This window comes from Carcharhinus amblyrhynchos, chromosome 5 (assembly GCF_965287045.1).
Source record: "Carcharhinus amblyrhynchos chromosome 5, sCarAmb.v2.hapA, whole genome shotgun sequence".
Taxonomy (NCBI): domain Eukaryota; kingdom Metazoa; phylum Chordata; class Chondrichthyes; order Carcharhiniformes; family Carcharhinidae; genus Carcharhinus; species Carcharhinus amblyrhynchos.
In genome coordinates, this window is record NC_137328.1 from 102,861,786 (window position 1) to 102,877,285 (window position 15,500).

General features: G+C 43.2%; 1 protein-coding gene across 1 annotated transcript in view; it reads right to left on the bottom strand.

Annotated features, from left to right (window-relative positions):
- Window positions 1–15,500, bottom strand: part of serinc5 (serine incorporator 5) — an 86,194-nt gene that overhangs the window by 17,116 nt on the left and 53,578 nt on the right. Inside the window, exons 5-6 of the mRNA XM_080189351.1 lie at window positions 6,733–6,826; window positions 4,697–4,908 (exon numbers count right to left, since the gene is read on the bottom strand). Of these exons, the coding sequence (XP_080045477.1) occupies window positions 4,697–4,908; window positions 6,733–6,826 (306 nt within the window). The remainder of the gene's footprint in view (window positions 1–4,696; window positions 4,909–6,732; window positions 6,827–15,500) is intronic.

A 15,500-nucleotide genomic window follows, 5' to 3' on the forward strand; every position in this document is an offset into this window, starting at 1 on the left:
AGTAGCAGAAATCTAAATCTGCTCTGAAATCTGTTTGGATAAAAAAAGGTTAACCGGTAATTGTCAGGTCACTTGTTCTAAAAATTGCTTTATTTATTTATATTGGTACCTTTCCGTACTTTTATTCCAACCAAAAAAGCCAATTAAAATTATATCCAATTCACGATCCCCATATGAGGGGGAAACAAGATCCAAGCTGACAGGATGAGGCATTGCAGCCCACCCCAGGCTTGATCTGATGCTTCATTTTAGCCAAAAGACCAAAATGGCTTTGAAAAAAAACTGCATCTCGCTTTAACCTCATTGGCTACTCTCATCCTTTACTCTACCCTAGCCTGAGCAAAACCATGATGGCAGGCGTCAGCATACCCCTCCCAGTGCAACAGGCTTTGCTTCTTCCCCTGCCTAATCCTGGTTTCACCCCTGTCAAGTGGCCTCAATCCAGAGCCTCTCTTTCTTCCTGAAGCTATGTCATCAGTAACACTGTCTGTCTCAGCGTCCTCCTCCTCCTCCGGCCCTCTCCTCTCAGTGCTGCTGACTTCCTGTCCCAGTGTCCTCCTCTGCCAGAAGACTGCAGAACGTTAAACTACATTCCAAGCAATTGCAGTTTGTGCTAGCTTTAAAGAAAACATCCCGCCCACAAAACTGGCCAAGGTCCCAGGGTGACTTCACCACCACCATCTGGAGTTTCCACTAATTGGAAACCATCACAGGCCTTTGAGGAGGCTCCAAAAATTAAGCTGGTTCTGTGTGCAATGACAGTAATAGGACTATTTTATAAGCTTCTGAATGGATTTTTTTTTAAAAAAGGAAACTAACGACTGTGCCTCAACGTAACTAGGAAATGCATCTGTAAAATTTTTAAAATATAATTTTCAGTTTGTCATGAGGCATCTCCCCTTTCTTTCCAAAGGGATGATTTTTCAACTTCAACTGACTGGAAAGAGATTAGTAATAAAGCAGAAGGGGAAGCCTGAGCTCTCTTGTTCTCTCCCATAAATACATTACCCGGTTCCAAAGGCAATTTTTTAAAATTCATTCTTGGGTCATGACTGTCGCTGGCTGGCCAGCACTTACTGCCCATCTCTATTTGCCCTTGAAACCGAGTGACTTGTTAGGTCATTTCAGAGGGCATTTGGGAGTCAACCACATTGCTGTGGCTCTGGAGTCACATGCAGGCCAGACCAGGTAAGGACGGCAGATTTCCTTCCCTAAAGGGCATTGGTAATTGGGAAACTTAACAGAATATTATCACTTATTGTGAGAGGATAGAATACTAAATGGGGAGGTTATGCTTCAATTGTACAGGGTACTGGTGAGACCACATCTGGAGTATTAAGTGCAGTATTTGTCTTATTTATAGGAATGATGTGCATGTATTAAGAGCAGATGAAAGAAGGTTTACTTGACTAATACCAGGAATGGATGGGTTGTCTTATGAGGAAAAGCTGAAGGAGTTAGGCTTGTATTCACTGGAATTTAGAAGCGTAAGAAGTCTCACAACACCAGGTTAAAGTCCAACAGGTTTATTGGGAAGTATGAGCTTCTGGAGTACTGCTCCTCTCACCTGATAAAGGAGCAATCCTCCGAAAGCTCGCGATTCCAAATAAACCTGTTGGACTTTAATCTGGTGTTGAGACATTTTTTACTTTGCCTAACCTAGACCAACGCCGAGATCGCCACATCACGAGTTATGAGTAAGAGGTGGCTTGTTCGAAACTTTTAAAAGGTGTTGACAGGGCAGATGTGGAGGGGATATTTCCTTTTTTGCAAGAATCTAGGTTTAGGGGGTCACTGCTTAAAAAAGAAAACAAGGGTCCACTCATTTAAGGCAGACATGAGAGAATTCTTTTAAACACAGAAGGATAGAGAGTCTCTGGAACTCTGCTCCCACCACCTTTTGAGGAAGGGAGGCTTTGAATATCTCTAAGGCAGAGCAAGATGAGCTCTCGATTAACGAGGGGCTACAAGGTGATGAAGGTTAGGCAGGAATGAGGGGTTGAGACTGCAGTCAGATCAGCCATGATCTTATTGAATGGCAGAGCAGACTCCTGCTCCCCATTTGTATGTATTGTTTATTTCCCTTGGGTTTAATGGTTAATAACTTTGATTTTTCTTTAACAAAAGAAAAATAGTTGATTGGCTTTTTAAAGCTCAGAGCTTAAATAGTCGAATACGTTCCAAGTTGGAAAAGGCATATCCTTGTGAAAAAGAAGCTTAAACCTTTTATTGTGAGCAGCTGAGGAGATTGAGTAGAGGGGAGCCAAATCACTCCTGATCATTACAAGCCACTTAAGATTAGATGACTCATAGATGGCACATAACATTGCATGGATGGGATTCCCCCAGGATCCTACAAGTTCCAACTCAGATGCAATTTATTGGTTGAGCAGGCAGGGTCTTGGCTGCCTTGTCACTTTTTAGGGCTTTTAAGTGGCCACTTAATGGGCATTTCCTGCCAAGTTGGCAGGAGCAGAAACAAGTAGAAAACAGGGAAAACTATTTTCTGGGGTGAGTGGGTGGGGTAACAACTCAATCTGAAGGCCCATTTAGATTTGGAGCACCCTCCCCTTGGGACCTGGCAGCTCTGGTCCTTCCAGGCCTCTTACCCCACCTACCCCTCCCCATCTCTGTAATCATCCCCTTCCTGAACCTTGAGGGCATTCCCTACACTCCCATTCCTAGGACCTTGCTTGATAAGGGACAGGCAATTTTGTTCCAGACAGGGTGCTGCAGTACCTCTTCTGGCCACTGTAGCACCGTGCCTGGAAGTGCTGGAGAACTGTTGACCAATCAGGTTGATCGACAGGTAGGTCTCCAAGGTTGGACTTCCTTCCAAAGGCAAATGGAAGTCCAGCACACTGCCAATCAACACTCAATTGAGCATTAAATAGCAGTTCACTTCGGAGAGTCAGCGGGTGCGCATTATGTGCCGACTCTTAAGAAAGTGAGTGCTAAAAATTCTACTCAAGTCATGGACAATCCCCCAGCCACCCTCAATTCCTCCTCCAACACTCAGTTCATTCTAGCAGTGAAGCTTTGGACTACACAGAGATAAAATTAATACAAATGGGCCACAGGTGCTATTGTCCAGAACATTTGGACACATCAGATTAAGATCTGGTTGACAAGGGGTGTGACAGTGCAACAATTTTTTTTATATACATGCACTGTCAGAGTTTGCAGTCAATTGGAGAAATCATAGCACACTCTGGAACCATTTTCAAGCCAAAAGTCAATCTCTTCGGAGAGGTGAGTGGGAGAAGTTGCAATCTTAAAAATTGGCAATCCTTTTTAAAGTTATTGAGACTGGTTTGATGAGATGTTTTCCTGTTATATATCCTTAAGTGATCTTAAACGGGAATATGACACATAAAAACATCACTTTTAATAATGAACTTCACTTTCAGACTTGTACAAAAGACACTGAAGACCCATGGCATCAACAGTATTTTTAAATTGGCATGTTACACACACAAGATACAAACTCACTGTGACATGTTGGCACAGTGGTTAACACTGCTGCCTCACAGTGCCAGGGACCTGGGTTCGATTCCTGGTTTGGATCCCTATTCTCCCTGTGCCTGCGCAAGTTTCCTCCGGGTGCTCCGGTTTCCTCCCACAGTCCAAAAGACATGCTGGTTAGGTGCATTATCCCTCATTCTAAATCCTCCCTCAGTGTACCCAAACAGGCGCCGGAACGTGGCGACTAGGGGATTTTCACAGTGTTAATGTAAGCCTACTTGTGACAATAATTAATAAAATTTAAAAATGCAGTGAGTGCCAACCGAGACACACAGAAGGGCTGTTGGTTTTAAAACTGTAATGTTGTATCATTTAGTCTCTGGCTAGAGTGGCAGAACATCAAGTTCTCTGCCTCAAGGGCAGCAGGCAAGTGTGTTGAAGCAAAGCATAATGTTAATAGAAAGATTGCTAGCCCCTTGGTAACAAGGGAATGCTTTATGTGGGTGAGAGTGCACACTTAACCTCACCAACACTCGGCACAGGACTACGTGGCTTCATCCGTTGGTTTTTACTTCAGACACTGACATTTTTCTTTTAAAAACTTCCGCATGACCTAATTCCATTTTCAGTCAGATTGGATTTCTTCTGAACAGTGCACATGGTGTACAAGGCTCGTTCCTGTTTTGGGGAACTGGACTGCCTTTCACAGTGTTTCAAACAGCTCCTCTGCAGCTTCCAAACAGTAACACTCAAGTTCTTTCTGCTTGGGAAAGTACCAAACCATGCCCCACTTCAGTCACAGCCTGATCACGTAATCGTAGCCTTGTAACTCAATGCGGTGAATGCAGAAGCTTTTTATAAAGGTAAACACTGGAGTCACGTGGCTTTGTTTGGTGTGGGAATGCCTAGCCACAGTGCAATTGTGGAACAGGAAAAGTAATGGAAATTTAGTGATAAAAAGAACTGGGAGGCGGGCACCAAACACTACCATTAATGGGGAGGTCAATGCCAGGAGCAGCAGCCAGACTAGTTTAACTGGTTCCCTACACAAAGCCATTGCTGCCTCCTCCAAACACCACTCAGTGAGAAGGGTGACAAGTGCAGTCATCCACCAGCTGAAATAGCAATGTCCGGCTGAAACTGGAGATGACTCTTCCCGTGCAGAGCAGCTACTGAGACAAATGAAAACAAGTGCTAGTTTTAGAGTCAGGATTCAAAGTTATGAACTCACATTTTTGAACATAGGGTGTAATCGCCACCATGGAGACTATGAAGCAGAGGCTTGTGTTGACACCCAGTAAAATCTTGTTCAGCGTACACCCATCAGGGTCGGTGTAAAATATCACCATTAGCGCCACGGCGCCAACAGCCACTGAGTAAAGAATGAGTGTAACCAGGGCCAAGGCCGCATACCAGCATTTATTGGTTGACGTTCCAGCCCACCTATTAGTAAGACACACAAAACAGGAAACTGGTTAGCTATCATTTAACTGGCGGGCAGGAAAAGCCTGCATGCTATATCAGACATGAGATAACAGTGCCCAGAACTGTAAACATTTATGAGAACGCCACACTGATTGGGCAACCTTTCCTAATGAGAGCACCGTAACTTAAGGTGTCAGAAATAAAAATAACTCTACTTCTATTTCAATTAAAAACACAATTATACTCTTTGCCAGTCTATCATACGAGATCAAAAGAGCCAGCCGGTACCAATTACACACAGCTGGTTGCAGAGTTGTTGTAGAGACAGTCCATGAAGCAGCTCTCAGATCACTTCAAGCATCCTGTTCAGACCCGCAGAGAAACGTATCCTCCACACCGCCCACTTCCTTCGACCGACATGCCCGGCACTGGAAGTCAGCCCACGTGAAAGTACTGCACAAAGCCACGTGCCAACTTTACTGAATGGATGGGACCCACCAAGATATGCATTGTACTCATTGTAAAGAAGGCACTAATGTCAGGATACATTCTGAAACTGATACTAAGTACGTAGCCTTGCCTTGGATTTTCCTGCGGCAACTGTTTTAAAAGTTGAAACAACTCCATTGTCCCCGGTCCTTGAGATCAATTGATCTACAGGATGTATGGAAAAGAAGAATTGAAGAGTGTGTGCGCACACAAGTGTAAGTGTGAGTGCATAAGTGTGCATGCAAGTGTGTGTAAGTGCGGATGTGAATATTTTTGCCTAAAATCAGGTAGTTTCCTATTTTTGGCTTATCCTTCTTCAATAATAAGGCGTCACAGTGGTTAGCACTACTGCCTCACAGCGCCAGGGATCCAGGTTCATTTCCAGCCTTGGGTTGATTGGCCATGCTACATTGCCCTTAGTGTCAGGGGGATTAGCTGGGTAAATACGTGGGATTATGGGGATAGGGCTTGGGTGGGATTGTTGTCAGTGCAGGCTCAGATGGCCCCCTTCTGTACTGTAGGAATTCTATATTCTATGAATAATAGCTTGCTCTCTCCTACTGGAGTTGCTTGGAGCATAAAAATGTGGGACACACCTTTTCAGTAAGTGCAAGGTTACTTTTATGCACAATATCACCCAAACACAATTAATAATGGAAACTATAATGAATCTAACTTCATAACCACAGTAGACATTCACCAGCAGTGCAAAGAAGCTACATGTCCTTTAAATCCACCCAAAGTATTCACAACCTGCAGGAAGTTTGATCCTCAATACAGCCAGTTATTTAAGGATTGGCAATTTGCTTTGTCAAGTTGATAAAAAGCAATGAGAACATGATGATTAAAATGGTGTGTTTTCACTGTATTGTTTTGAGAATGTTAAGATGGTGCTCACATCGGGCTCCATACCATCAGAATCATTATGTCAACAAAAAGGTCAACAGCAACATTCACATTCTGAGCACAAAATACATTGAAAAGGAGTTCTCAGGACTGTAGATAACAGCCCCAAAGTTTTGCAATCAGCAACGGATCCCAGTCCCAGAAACTAACTCTGTGATAAAACGAAGATTGGGCTGTGGAAAGAAAAATCATTTTCTCATGCTCCCTAAACAATCCAGAGCGAACAAAAAAGAACAAACTTGTAAATGATTAATGCAAAATACTGGCCCTGATGAAAGGTCATCCAGACTCAAAAACGTTGGCTCTGTTCTTTCTCCACAGATGCAGTCAGACCTGCTGAGATTTTCCAGCAGTTTCTCTGTTTTTGCTTCTAATTGATCATTCTGCCCGACCACAAACCAACCGGTCACCAGTCCAAAAACTCTCATTTCAAGGGAGGTAACTCACCAATTTTTGTTCCATTTGTGAGCAAACTCCACCAGTAGAATGAGCTGAATCAGGATGAAGAGAAAGGCTCCAGCTGCACCAATGTACAACCATGCTGAAGAAAAAAAAAGGCAAAGGAAAGGCTATTTTAAAATTTAAGATTTTTTTTTAAGAAGAAAAAGTATCCAAATGTACTATTTGGTATTTGGAAGAATTAAACTCCATCATCAATAGCTAATTTTCAGGACCTGAGGAGGTTGTTTGACAGTAATTAAATATTATTACATTGTTAAAACAGAACATTTTGAATGGCAAGACTTAACTTACAATTGCGGATTTGGTTCAATCTATTGTGTAAATGCAGAACTCCAGACCATTAAATGGATTCGTTGCAAGGTTGACAAGATGGTGCTGTGTGCTGCTTTTTTTCAGTGCAGCACACCGGGAGACACCAGCAGCGGCCAATCTGTGCCAGGCACCCAGGCTGAGCGCATCTCCCGTCAGCTCCACGCAGGAAACTGACGCAGAGCTGAATAAGTTATTCAAATGAGCATTTGTATCTGTTTTTAATACAATTAGCAGGCCCGGAGCTGAAATCTCCCGACTCTGTACTATCCCCCCCACCTCCCCCCATATCCAGGAGTATTTCACTCCAGCTGTAGCTCCCCACTTGCAGGGGGCTATCAGCCCAACCCTGCTGGAGTGAAAGGGGGCGGGCAGGGGGGGGGGGTGCGATGTTGGGAGAAGAGGCAATCGAGACACCCTGAGGGTCAGGCACCAGGGTGGTTGGTGGGGGGGGGGGGGGGGGGGAGGAAATGGGGGTTGCCCCCTGGGCATTGCCAGCCTGGCCCCCCTGGCATTACACAAGGGGCAAAGTGTCAATGCCCAGGGGACACCTTGGTACTGCCCATCAGGCAGTGCCAAGAGGGTGGGGCATCCCATTGCCACTCTGCATTAGGTCTGACTGACAGAGGGGAGGGAGGCCAACGACTGGGGCTGGGCATCTGGGTGAGTGAGGGTGGGAGGGGTGTTCAGCACTATGGACATGTTCGAGGGATCGGCAAATTGGGCCGTGAAGAGGCTGCCCAGCCTGCGATCAAGCTGGCCAGCAACTGGGAGGCTGCCAGGCAGAGGCAGCTGCACATGCACCGATCTGTGTGCTCACAGACTGGTGCACCCACGGTGGCTCGCTCAGCGCTGTGCTGCCAGCCTCTCCAACAGGGATAAAACCGGCCCACAGATTTTCATCAGGATTCACACTAAGGCAGTCCGCAGTGCGCAGAGCGGGAGATTCATTTTGAAACTCCTGCTGAAAAAAAAAAGCGGGATTTATTTCAGTTTTTAACACAAATTCGACACCTGGAATTCTTTTGGGAGAATCGCCCCTGATGAACTTTGTGCAAAGCTAAGAGCAGAGCTGTGCACCTTGGCGGACACTTCTGGATATTGGCATTTAACCGTGCTAAAGGTTTCTGTAACAGTTATGCAATGATAACTGAAGGTGCCACAAGCACCACTGTTATTTTGGCAGCAACATCTGGTCCAATGTAATATTCAGCTTCAATCTATTCATTCTTAGAAGGAGCAAACGGTCCCTCGCTAGACTGCTGCCAACTCCAAGAATCCAAGGTATTGGATAATGGAACAGTTGTGTGCCTCAGATTAGAACGTAGACCCCTTCTTCTTTTCAGTTTTGTTACAGCAGGAAAATAAATTTTCCAGAACATTCCAGACTTGAAGGCGCTTAGTTATCTACATTTTCTAATTCAATTCACTACAAAAATAATCAGTGTAGAATGGGGTACAGAAACCCCTGGGATTTTGAAGACTTTTAAAAGAAAGTAAACTAATTTAGAATAGGGATCACAATGTGCCTTATATATATACACACACACACACACACACACACACACACACACACACACCACAAGTAATCACAAAGTGCCTCATATGTATCATGTGAAGGTATTGTCTGCATAGTCACATATATTGGCAGAGAATTTTTAATAAGTATTGTAGGTCTAAAATGTATTTTCAAATGCCTTTGTGAGCTTTGGCCAAATGCAGTCTGCCCCAAAGCGTAATGGGAAACGAGCAAATCTAGATAAACCACATTCTTTGGAAACAATAAGATACAGAATATATTCACCATTATCAGTAAGGGAGCCTGAGGCTGCAAACTACCAATGTTTTAAAATGAATAGACGCATTTAGCTTGAGTTTGCAGTGAATAAATGTATTCGGATTTTGCTGATAAAGGAGTAGCTAGCAGGTAGGGTGAAGTGACTCCTTGTCCGTTTGCATGGTTTGCAGGTGGTGAGTACAACCCTTGAACCCACCGCAGGGGGTGGTGGGGAGGTGGGTGATACTTCTGGGTCCAGTTGACCAATGAACTCCTAATTCTGCTAGAAGGTAGAATGCTATTAGCCAAGGTAAACAATGTGTGCTAATATAATTAGATCATCCAGTTTGGATGACAAGTTGGGTGGGAGAAGTGAACCTTCAAAAAAAAAGGTTTTACACACGTACTGTAACATCAGAGAGAAGTTGGAATCCTCCAGCTGTCTCTCTCCTAATGCGTTTTGATCAATTAAAGAATGTCTTTAACTGCATACTGTTTTTTGCGAGTCATTGTATTAGCTGGGTTCAGCTCAATAAATGGCACCAGATGGAGGCCCCTAGGAAAACTCCCCCAGCAGTAAGTAAAGTTACATTTGGACGAATTCCAGAATTCCAGGATATTGCACTTTCCCTGTCCTATACATTCAAATGTGTTCTTCAAACCAGCCTCCCATCCATTGACTCTGTCTACACTTCCCATTGCCTCAGCAAATTAAAGACCCCATGCATCCCGGACATTCTCCCTTCCACCTTCGTCCGTCAGGAAAAAGATACACAAGTTCGGGGTCACGTACCAACCGACTCAAGAACAGCTTCTTCCCTGCTGCTGTCAGACTTTTGAATGGACTTATCTTGCATTAAGTCGATCTTTCTCTACACCCTAGCTATGATTGTAACACTATATTCTGCAGTCTCTCCTTTTCTTCTCAATGAATGGTATGCTTTGTCTGTATAGCATGCAAGAAACAATACTTTTCACTGTATGTTGATACATGTGACAATAATAAATCAAATCAAAATCAAACCCTTGGCTGCAAAGTTATGACAGTTTATTGACGTATAATCACGCATCATTTTCATGGAAACAGTCATCATTTATTATTTTATATTGCTGCTAGTATGTCACATTAATGCCAGCTTAAATCAAATAAGAAATCTCAGATATTAGTAAGATATTAGTTGTGAGACTTTTTACTGTGTTTACCACAGTCCAATGCCGGCATCTCCACAGCTTAAATCCAGGCAGCTTTGAATTGTCCAGGAATTAGTATGAAGGTTCAATGAGTAATTCAGAAATATAACAGAATGTTATCATTTATTATGAGGGCAATCAAATACAAAAGAAGGGAGATTGTGCTACTGTTATGCAAGGCAGTAATGAGGCCACATCCAGAGAAGTGTGTATAGTATTGTTCTCCTTATTTAAAGAAGGGTGTAAATGCATTGGAAGCAGTTCAGAGAAACTTTACTAGACTAATATTTGGAATGGGCAGGTTGTCTTATGAGGAAAGGTTGGACAGGCTAGGCTTGTATTTGCTGGAGTTTAGAAGAGTAAGAGGTAACTTAATTGAAACATACAAGATCCTGAGAGGTCTTGGCAGGATAGATATGGAGAGGAGGCTTCCTCTAGTTGGAGAATCTAGAACTGTTTAAAAATAAAGGGTTGCCCATTTAAGATAGAAATGAGACTTTTTTTTTCTCAGAGGGTAGTCAGTTTTTGGGACGCCCATGCTGAAAAGGCAGTGGAAGCAGCGTCTTTGAATATTTTTAAGGCAGAGCCAGATGGATTTTTGATAGACAAGGGGTGAAAGGTTACTGGGGACAGGAAGGAACATGGAGTTGAGGTTACAATCAGATCAGCTGTAATCTTGTTGAATGGTGAAGCAGGCTTGAGGAGCCAAGGTGCTATGCCTAATTCATATATTTGTACATCTGTTGCCAGAGATAATTAAGACATAAAGTGGTCATGCCTGCCCTCTCTGGTGAGGGTAAAAGATCTTGCAACATTATTCAAAGAGACGTAAGGGACGCCTGGTCAACACTTATCCCTCATCTAAACCAGACGTTTTAATTAGTCACAGATCCAATTGATATTTATGGGATCTTACTGTGTATAAGCTGAATTTTTTTTCATTCATGGGACACGGGCGTTGGCCGTGCATTTACTGCCCATCCCTGGTTTGCCCTCGGAGCGCAGTTTAGAGTCAACCACATTGCTGTGGCTCTGGCGTCACAAGTAGACCACACCAGGTAAGGACCAAATTTTCTTCCCTAAAAGGTCATTAATGAACCAGATAGGTTCTTTCCCGACAATCAACAATGCTTTCATGGTCCATAGATTCTTAACTCCAGATTTTTTTTTAGTGAATTCAAGTCTCACCATTTGCTGTGGCGGGATTCGAATCCGGGTTCCCAGAATATTAGCTAAGTTTCTAGATTAATAGTCAAGTAATAATACCACTAGGCCATCGTAGAGTAGGTGGAGTATTTCCCTACATTACAACAGTGAGCACGTGTCGAACATAATAAAGCAACTGTGAAGCACCTTGGAGCGTCCCGAATGGTAAAAGGCTCCAGATAAAATGCAAATTCTTTATGTTATTTTGAGCACATTTAGGCAGTGTTCATTCGTGAACAAAATTAGCTTTGTACTATTGAGGTTTTAAGATTTATCACTTCCACTAATATATCCACAGTGGTTATAAATCATTACACTACATCCAAACAAGTGATACTTCATTAGAACTAAAGGTTATTTCACTGCTCTGAAATGCCTGAATCTTTAGGTATTTGTTTCCATTGCATTTCATTGAACACACAAATGTCAATTTACATTTTTATGGCTTTGTTAATGTAATAAAACATCCTGCAGTATCATAGTAACATTATCAAATCAAATAAAATTTGACCTTGACCCACAAAAGGACAGGAAGACGATGGTTTTAAAAGAGACTCTGAAAGAAGGCAAGGTAGAGGTGGAGAGGTAGAGGCAGGGATTTCCAGAGCTCGAGACCCAGACAACTGAAAGCACAGCCATCTAAAGTGGAGCAAAAATCGGAAATACACAAGAAACCAGAATTGGAAGAGTGCAGAGATTTGAAAAGGTTTTAGGCTTGGAGGCGGTTACCAAACTAGGAGCGCACACTCTGCGTTTTCATGATGCCTTTCACAATCTAAGGATGTCCTAAGACACTTTTCAGTCAATGAAATACTTTTGAAGCACAGTCACTGGTTTAGTGCAGAAAACTCTGCAGACAATTTTTATTCAAGCTCCCACGCGTAGCAGTATAATGACCAGATTATCTGTTTTGCTGTTCTGTGAGGAATAAGTATTTTTACTGGCCTGGATTCCCTGGATAACTCCACCGTTCAGTGGAAACAGTGCCACGGAATTCTTGCTTCCAACTGAGAGGAGACACAGTTTAACATATGGCTAGCACGAGGGGACATAGCTTTAAATTGATGGGTGATAGATATAGGACAGATGTCAGTGGTAGATTCTTTACTCAGAGAGTAATAAGAGCGTAGAATGCCCTGCCTGCAACAGTAGTAGACTCGCCAACATTAAGGGCATTTAAAATGGTCTTTGGATAAACACATGGATGACATTGGTATACTGTAGGTTGATGGGCTTTAGATTGGTTTCAAAGGTCGGCACAACATCGAGGGCCAAAGGGTCTGTACTGCGCTGTAATGTTTTATGTTCTATCCAAAAGACTACACTCTCATAGCACTGCACTGGGGTGACAGTCCAGATTTTCATCTTCAAGTCTCTGGGTTGGGACTTGAACCCACAACCTTCTTGCTCAGAGACAGGTGTGCGAAAACTGAGGCTTAGCTGACAGCTCAAGTCGAAGGCAAGGCCATGGGGAGATCTGAAAGGATGGATGGAATTTTAAAGTCAAGGTGATGGCAGACTGGAATTTTCCAGGCCCACAGCAGAGAGCTTCCTCATGGTGAGGGAGTTTTACCATTAGCTGCTGATGGGATCTTCTAGTCCCACAGAAGTCAATGGCAATTTTCATGGATTGTCCGCCTCGCAGCCGGGAGACACGTAGTGGGGGTTGATCTCGGTGGGACTGGAAGATCCCATCAGTGGGAAGGGCTGGAAAATCCCACCTTAGAGTCAATGTAATTCAGGGTTTATGAACTAACAGTAAAGTGATAGAACAGATTGCTGCAATACAGCTATCCAATTCATCAGATATAAAAAAAAAACTTCAACTTAAGATAAGGAACATATATCCAATATACATATCTTGAAAACATCAGCATGCTCACATCTGTAAAATACCTCACCTTTGAGAGACAGGTTCAAAGGGCTACATAGAACATAGAATAGTACAGCACAGTACAGGCCCTTCAGCCCTCGATGTTGTGCCAAGCTATGTCTGAATCCAAGATCAAGCCATCCCACTCCCTATCGTTCTGGTGTGCTCCATGTGCCTATCCAATAACCGCTTGAAAGTTCCGGAAGTGTACGACTCCACTATCACAGCAGGCAGTGCATTCCACACCCCAACCACTGAGTAAAGAATCTATATCTCCAACCATGAACCTTATAGTTAATAACAGCTACATCCACCTGAGGAAATAGAGTGGACATACAGAGACTACCTATCCCCCTCATCATCTTATAAACTTCTATTTAAGTCGCCTCTCATTCTCCTCCGCTCTAAAGAGAAAAACCCCAGCTCCCTCATCCTTTCCTCATAAGACCTACCCTCCAAACCAGGCAGCATCTTGGTAAATCTCCTCTGCACACTCTCCAATGCTTCCACATCCTTCTCATAGTGAGGTGACCAGAACTGAACACAATATTCCAAATGTGGTCTCACCAAGGTCCGGTATAGTTGCAGCATAACCCCACAGCTCTTAAACTCAAAACCTCTGTTAATAAACACTAACACACTATAAGCCTTCTTCACAGTTATTTCCACTTGAGTGGCAACCTTCAGAGATCTATGGATATGAACCTCAAGATCTCTGTTCCTCCACATTCCTCAGAACCTTGCCATTGACCCTGTAATCTGCATTCAAGTTTGTCCTACCAAAATTAATTAGGCTGAATGACCTAATCCTGTTGTCCCTCTGCCACTGTAGCACAGTGATTGGCACAGCTGCCTGACAGCCAGGTTCAATTCCCGGCTTGGGTCACTGTCTGTGTGGAGTTTGCACATTCTCCCCATGTCTGCATGGGTTTCCTCCAGATGCTCCAGTTTCCTCCCACAGTCCAAAGATGTGCAGCTTAGGTGGATTGGCTGTGCTAAATTGTCCTTTAGTGTCAGGGGGATTAGCTAGGATTGGTTCCACCAGTCAGTGCAACATTGAGGGCCAAAGGGCCTGTACTGCGCTGTAATGTTCTATATGCATGGGGTTATGGGAATAGGTTGGTGGGATTGTGGTCAGTACTGATTTAATGGGCCAAATGGCCTACTTCAGCACTGTAAGGTTCTATGATCTGAGCCAATACAAAAGTAGTCGACATTATCTCAGGGAGAATTGTTCACTGGGTAATGTGAAGCAACAATCTATACGCACGAAAGAAGAAGTAGCTCCTCTCCAGAGATAATGGCAGTAAGATGAAGTTTGACATTCACCTCACAGTCTAAACACTTTGTACTATTTCTGTTGCGGAATATTACCTATTTCTCAGCACGTCTGGCAATATCTGTAAGGAGAGAAAAGAGGTGACGTCGAGTCCAGATGACCCTTTGTCAAAGCTTTGCTGAAATTTTCCAGCATTCTCTCTTTTGGTTTTAGATTCCAGCAGTTGCAGTAATTTGTTTTTTTTTACATATTTCTCTTGTGGCAGCCATTTGGAGAGTTTTAACACACCATATACAGTTTTGGCTTTGCTTTTGGAAAGTTTGCTGGCAGGTTTCAGATGAGGAGTCAAAAGCAACTTTGAAACTGCAAAGTTAACAGAATGTGATAAAATGCACAGTGGGACGGTTTTGGGGAAAAAAAGTAACAAACTTTTATCTTTTAAAAAAAATACCATCCACAGATAAGGACAAGATTCTCACAACTCCGATACAATGTCTTACTTTGCAGACGATCACATGGAAAATGCAAGTACAAAGCACTTACTGTCCTTCAAAATCAATGAACTGAAGTCACCAGCACAGCTGAAATACAGCGCAGAGCACCAAGAGACTCCTGTAAATGGTGGACGCTGCCCAACTAACTGGCTCTTGCTCCTTTGTTACTTCAAGAGCTCTCCATTCATTTCAGAAACCTTAACCTTATTATTATTCCAGAAGGTTGCCATCAAGGCTAGTGGGTAGTCTATTGGATTGGAACCAGTGAAACAAAACATCCTCAATAAGTGCAAACTTACTCAATCCCAAAACCCTGCTGTTGCTGAGAGAAAACCCCTTTGTGATGAGGCTGCATCGGAGTCAGTCTTTTAACTTTTAATAACTTTATTCCGCTTCCTTACAAAGAGCTGCAGTTAGCAAACCCATTAGTAGCGTGCTTATTATCCTTCACTCACAGTTCCGGCATTGTTTTCAAGACATTTTCCACCTCGGCATCCAAAACAACAGATGTATGGTTCAAAAGTAGTGGAATGTTGGCCTTCCTGAATGATTAACCCTTCCCCACCCAAAAATTATGGTTCTGCAACAGAATTCCAATTTGGAACTGAGTAGATGTTTAGCGTT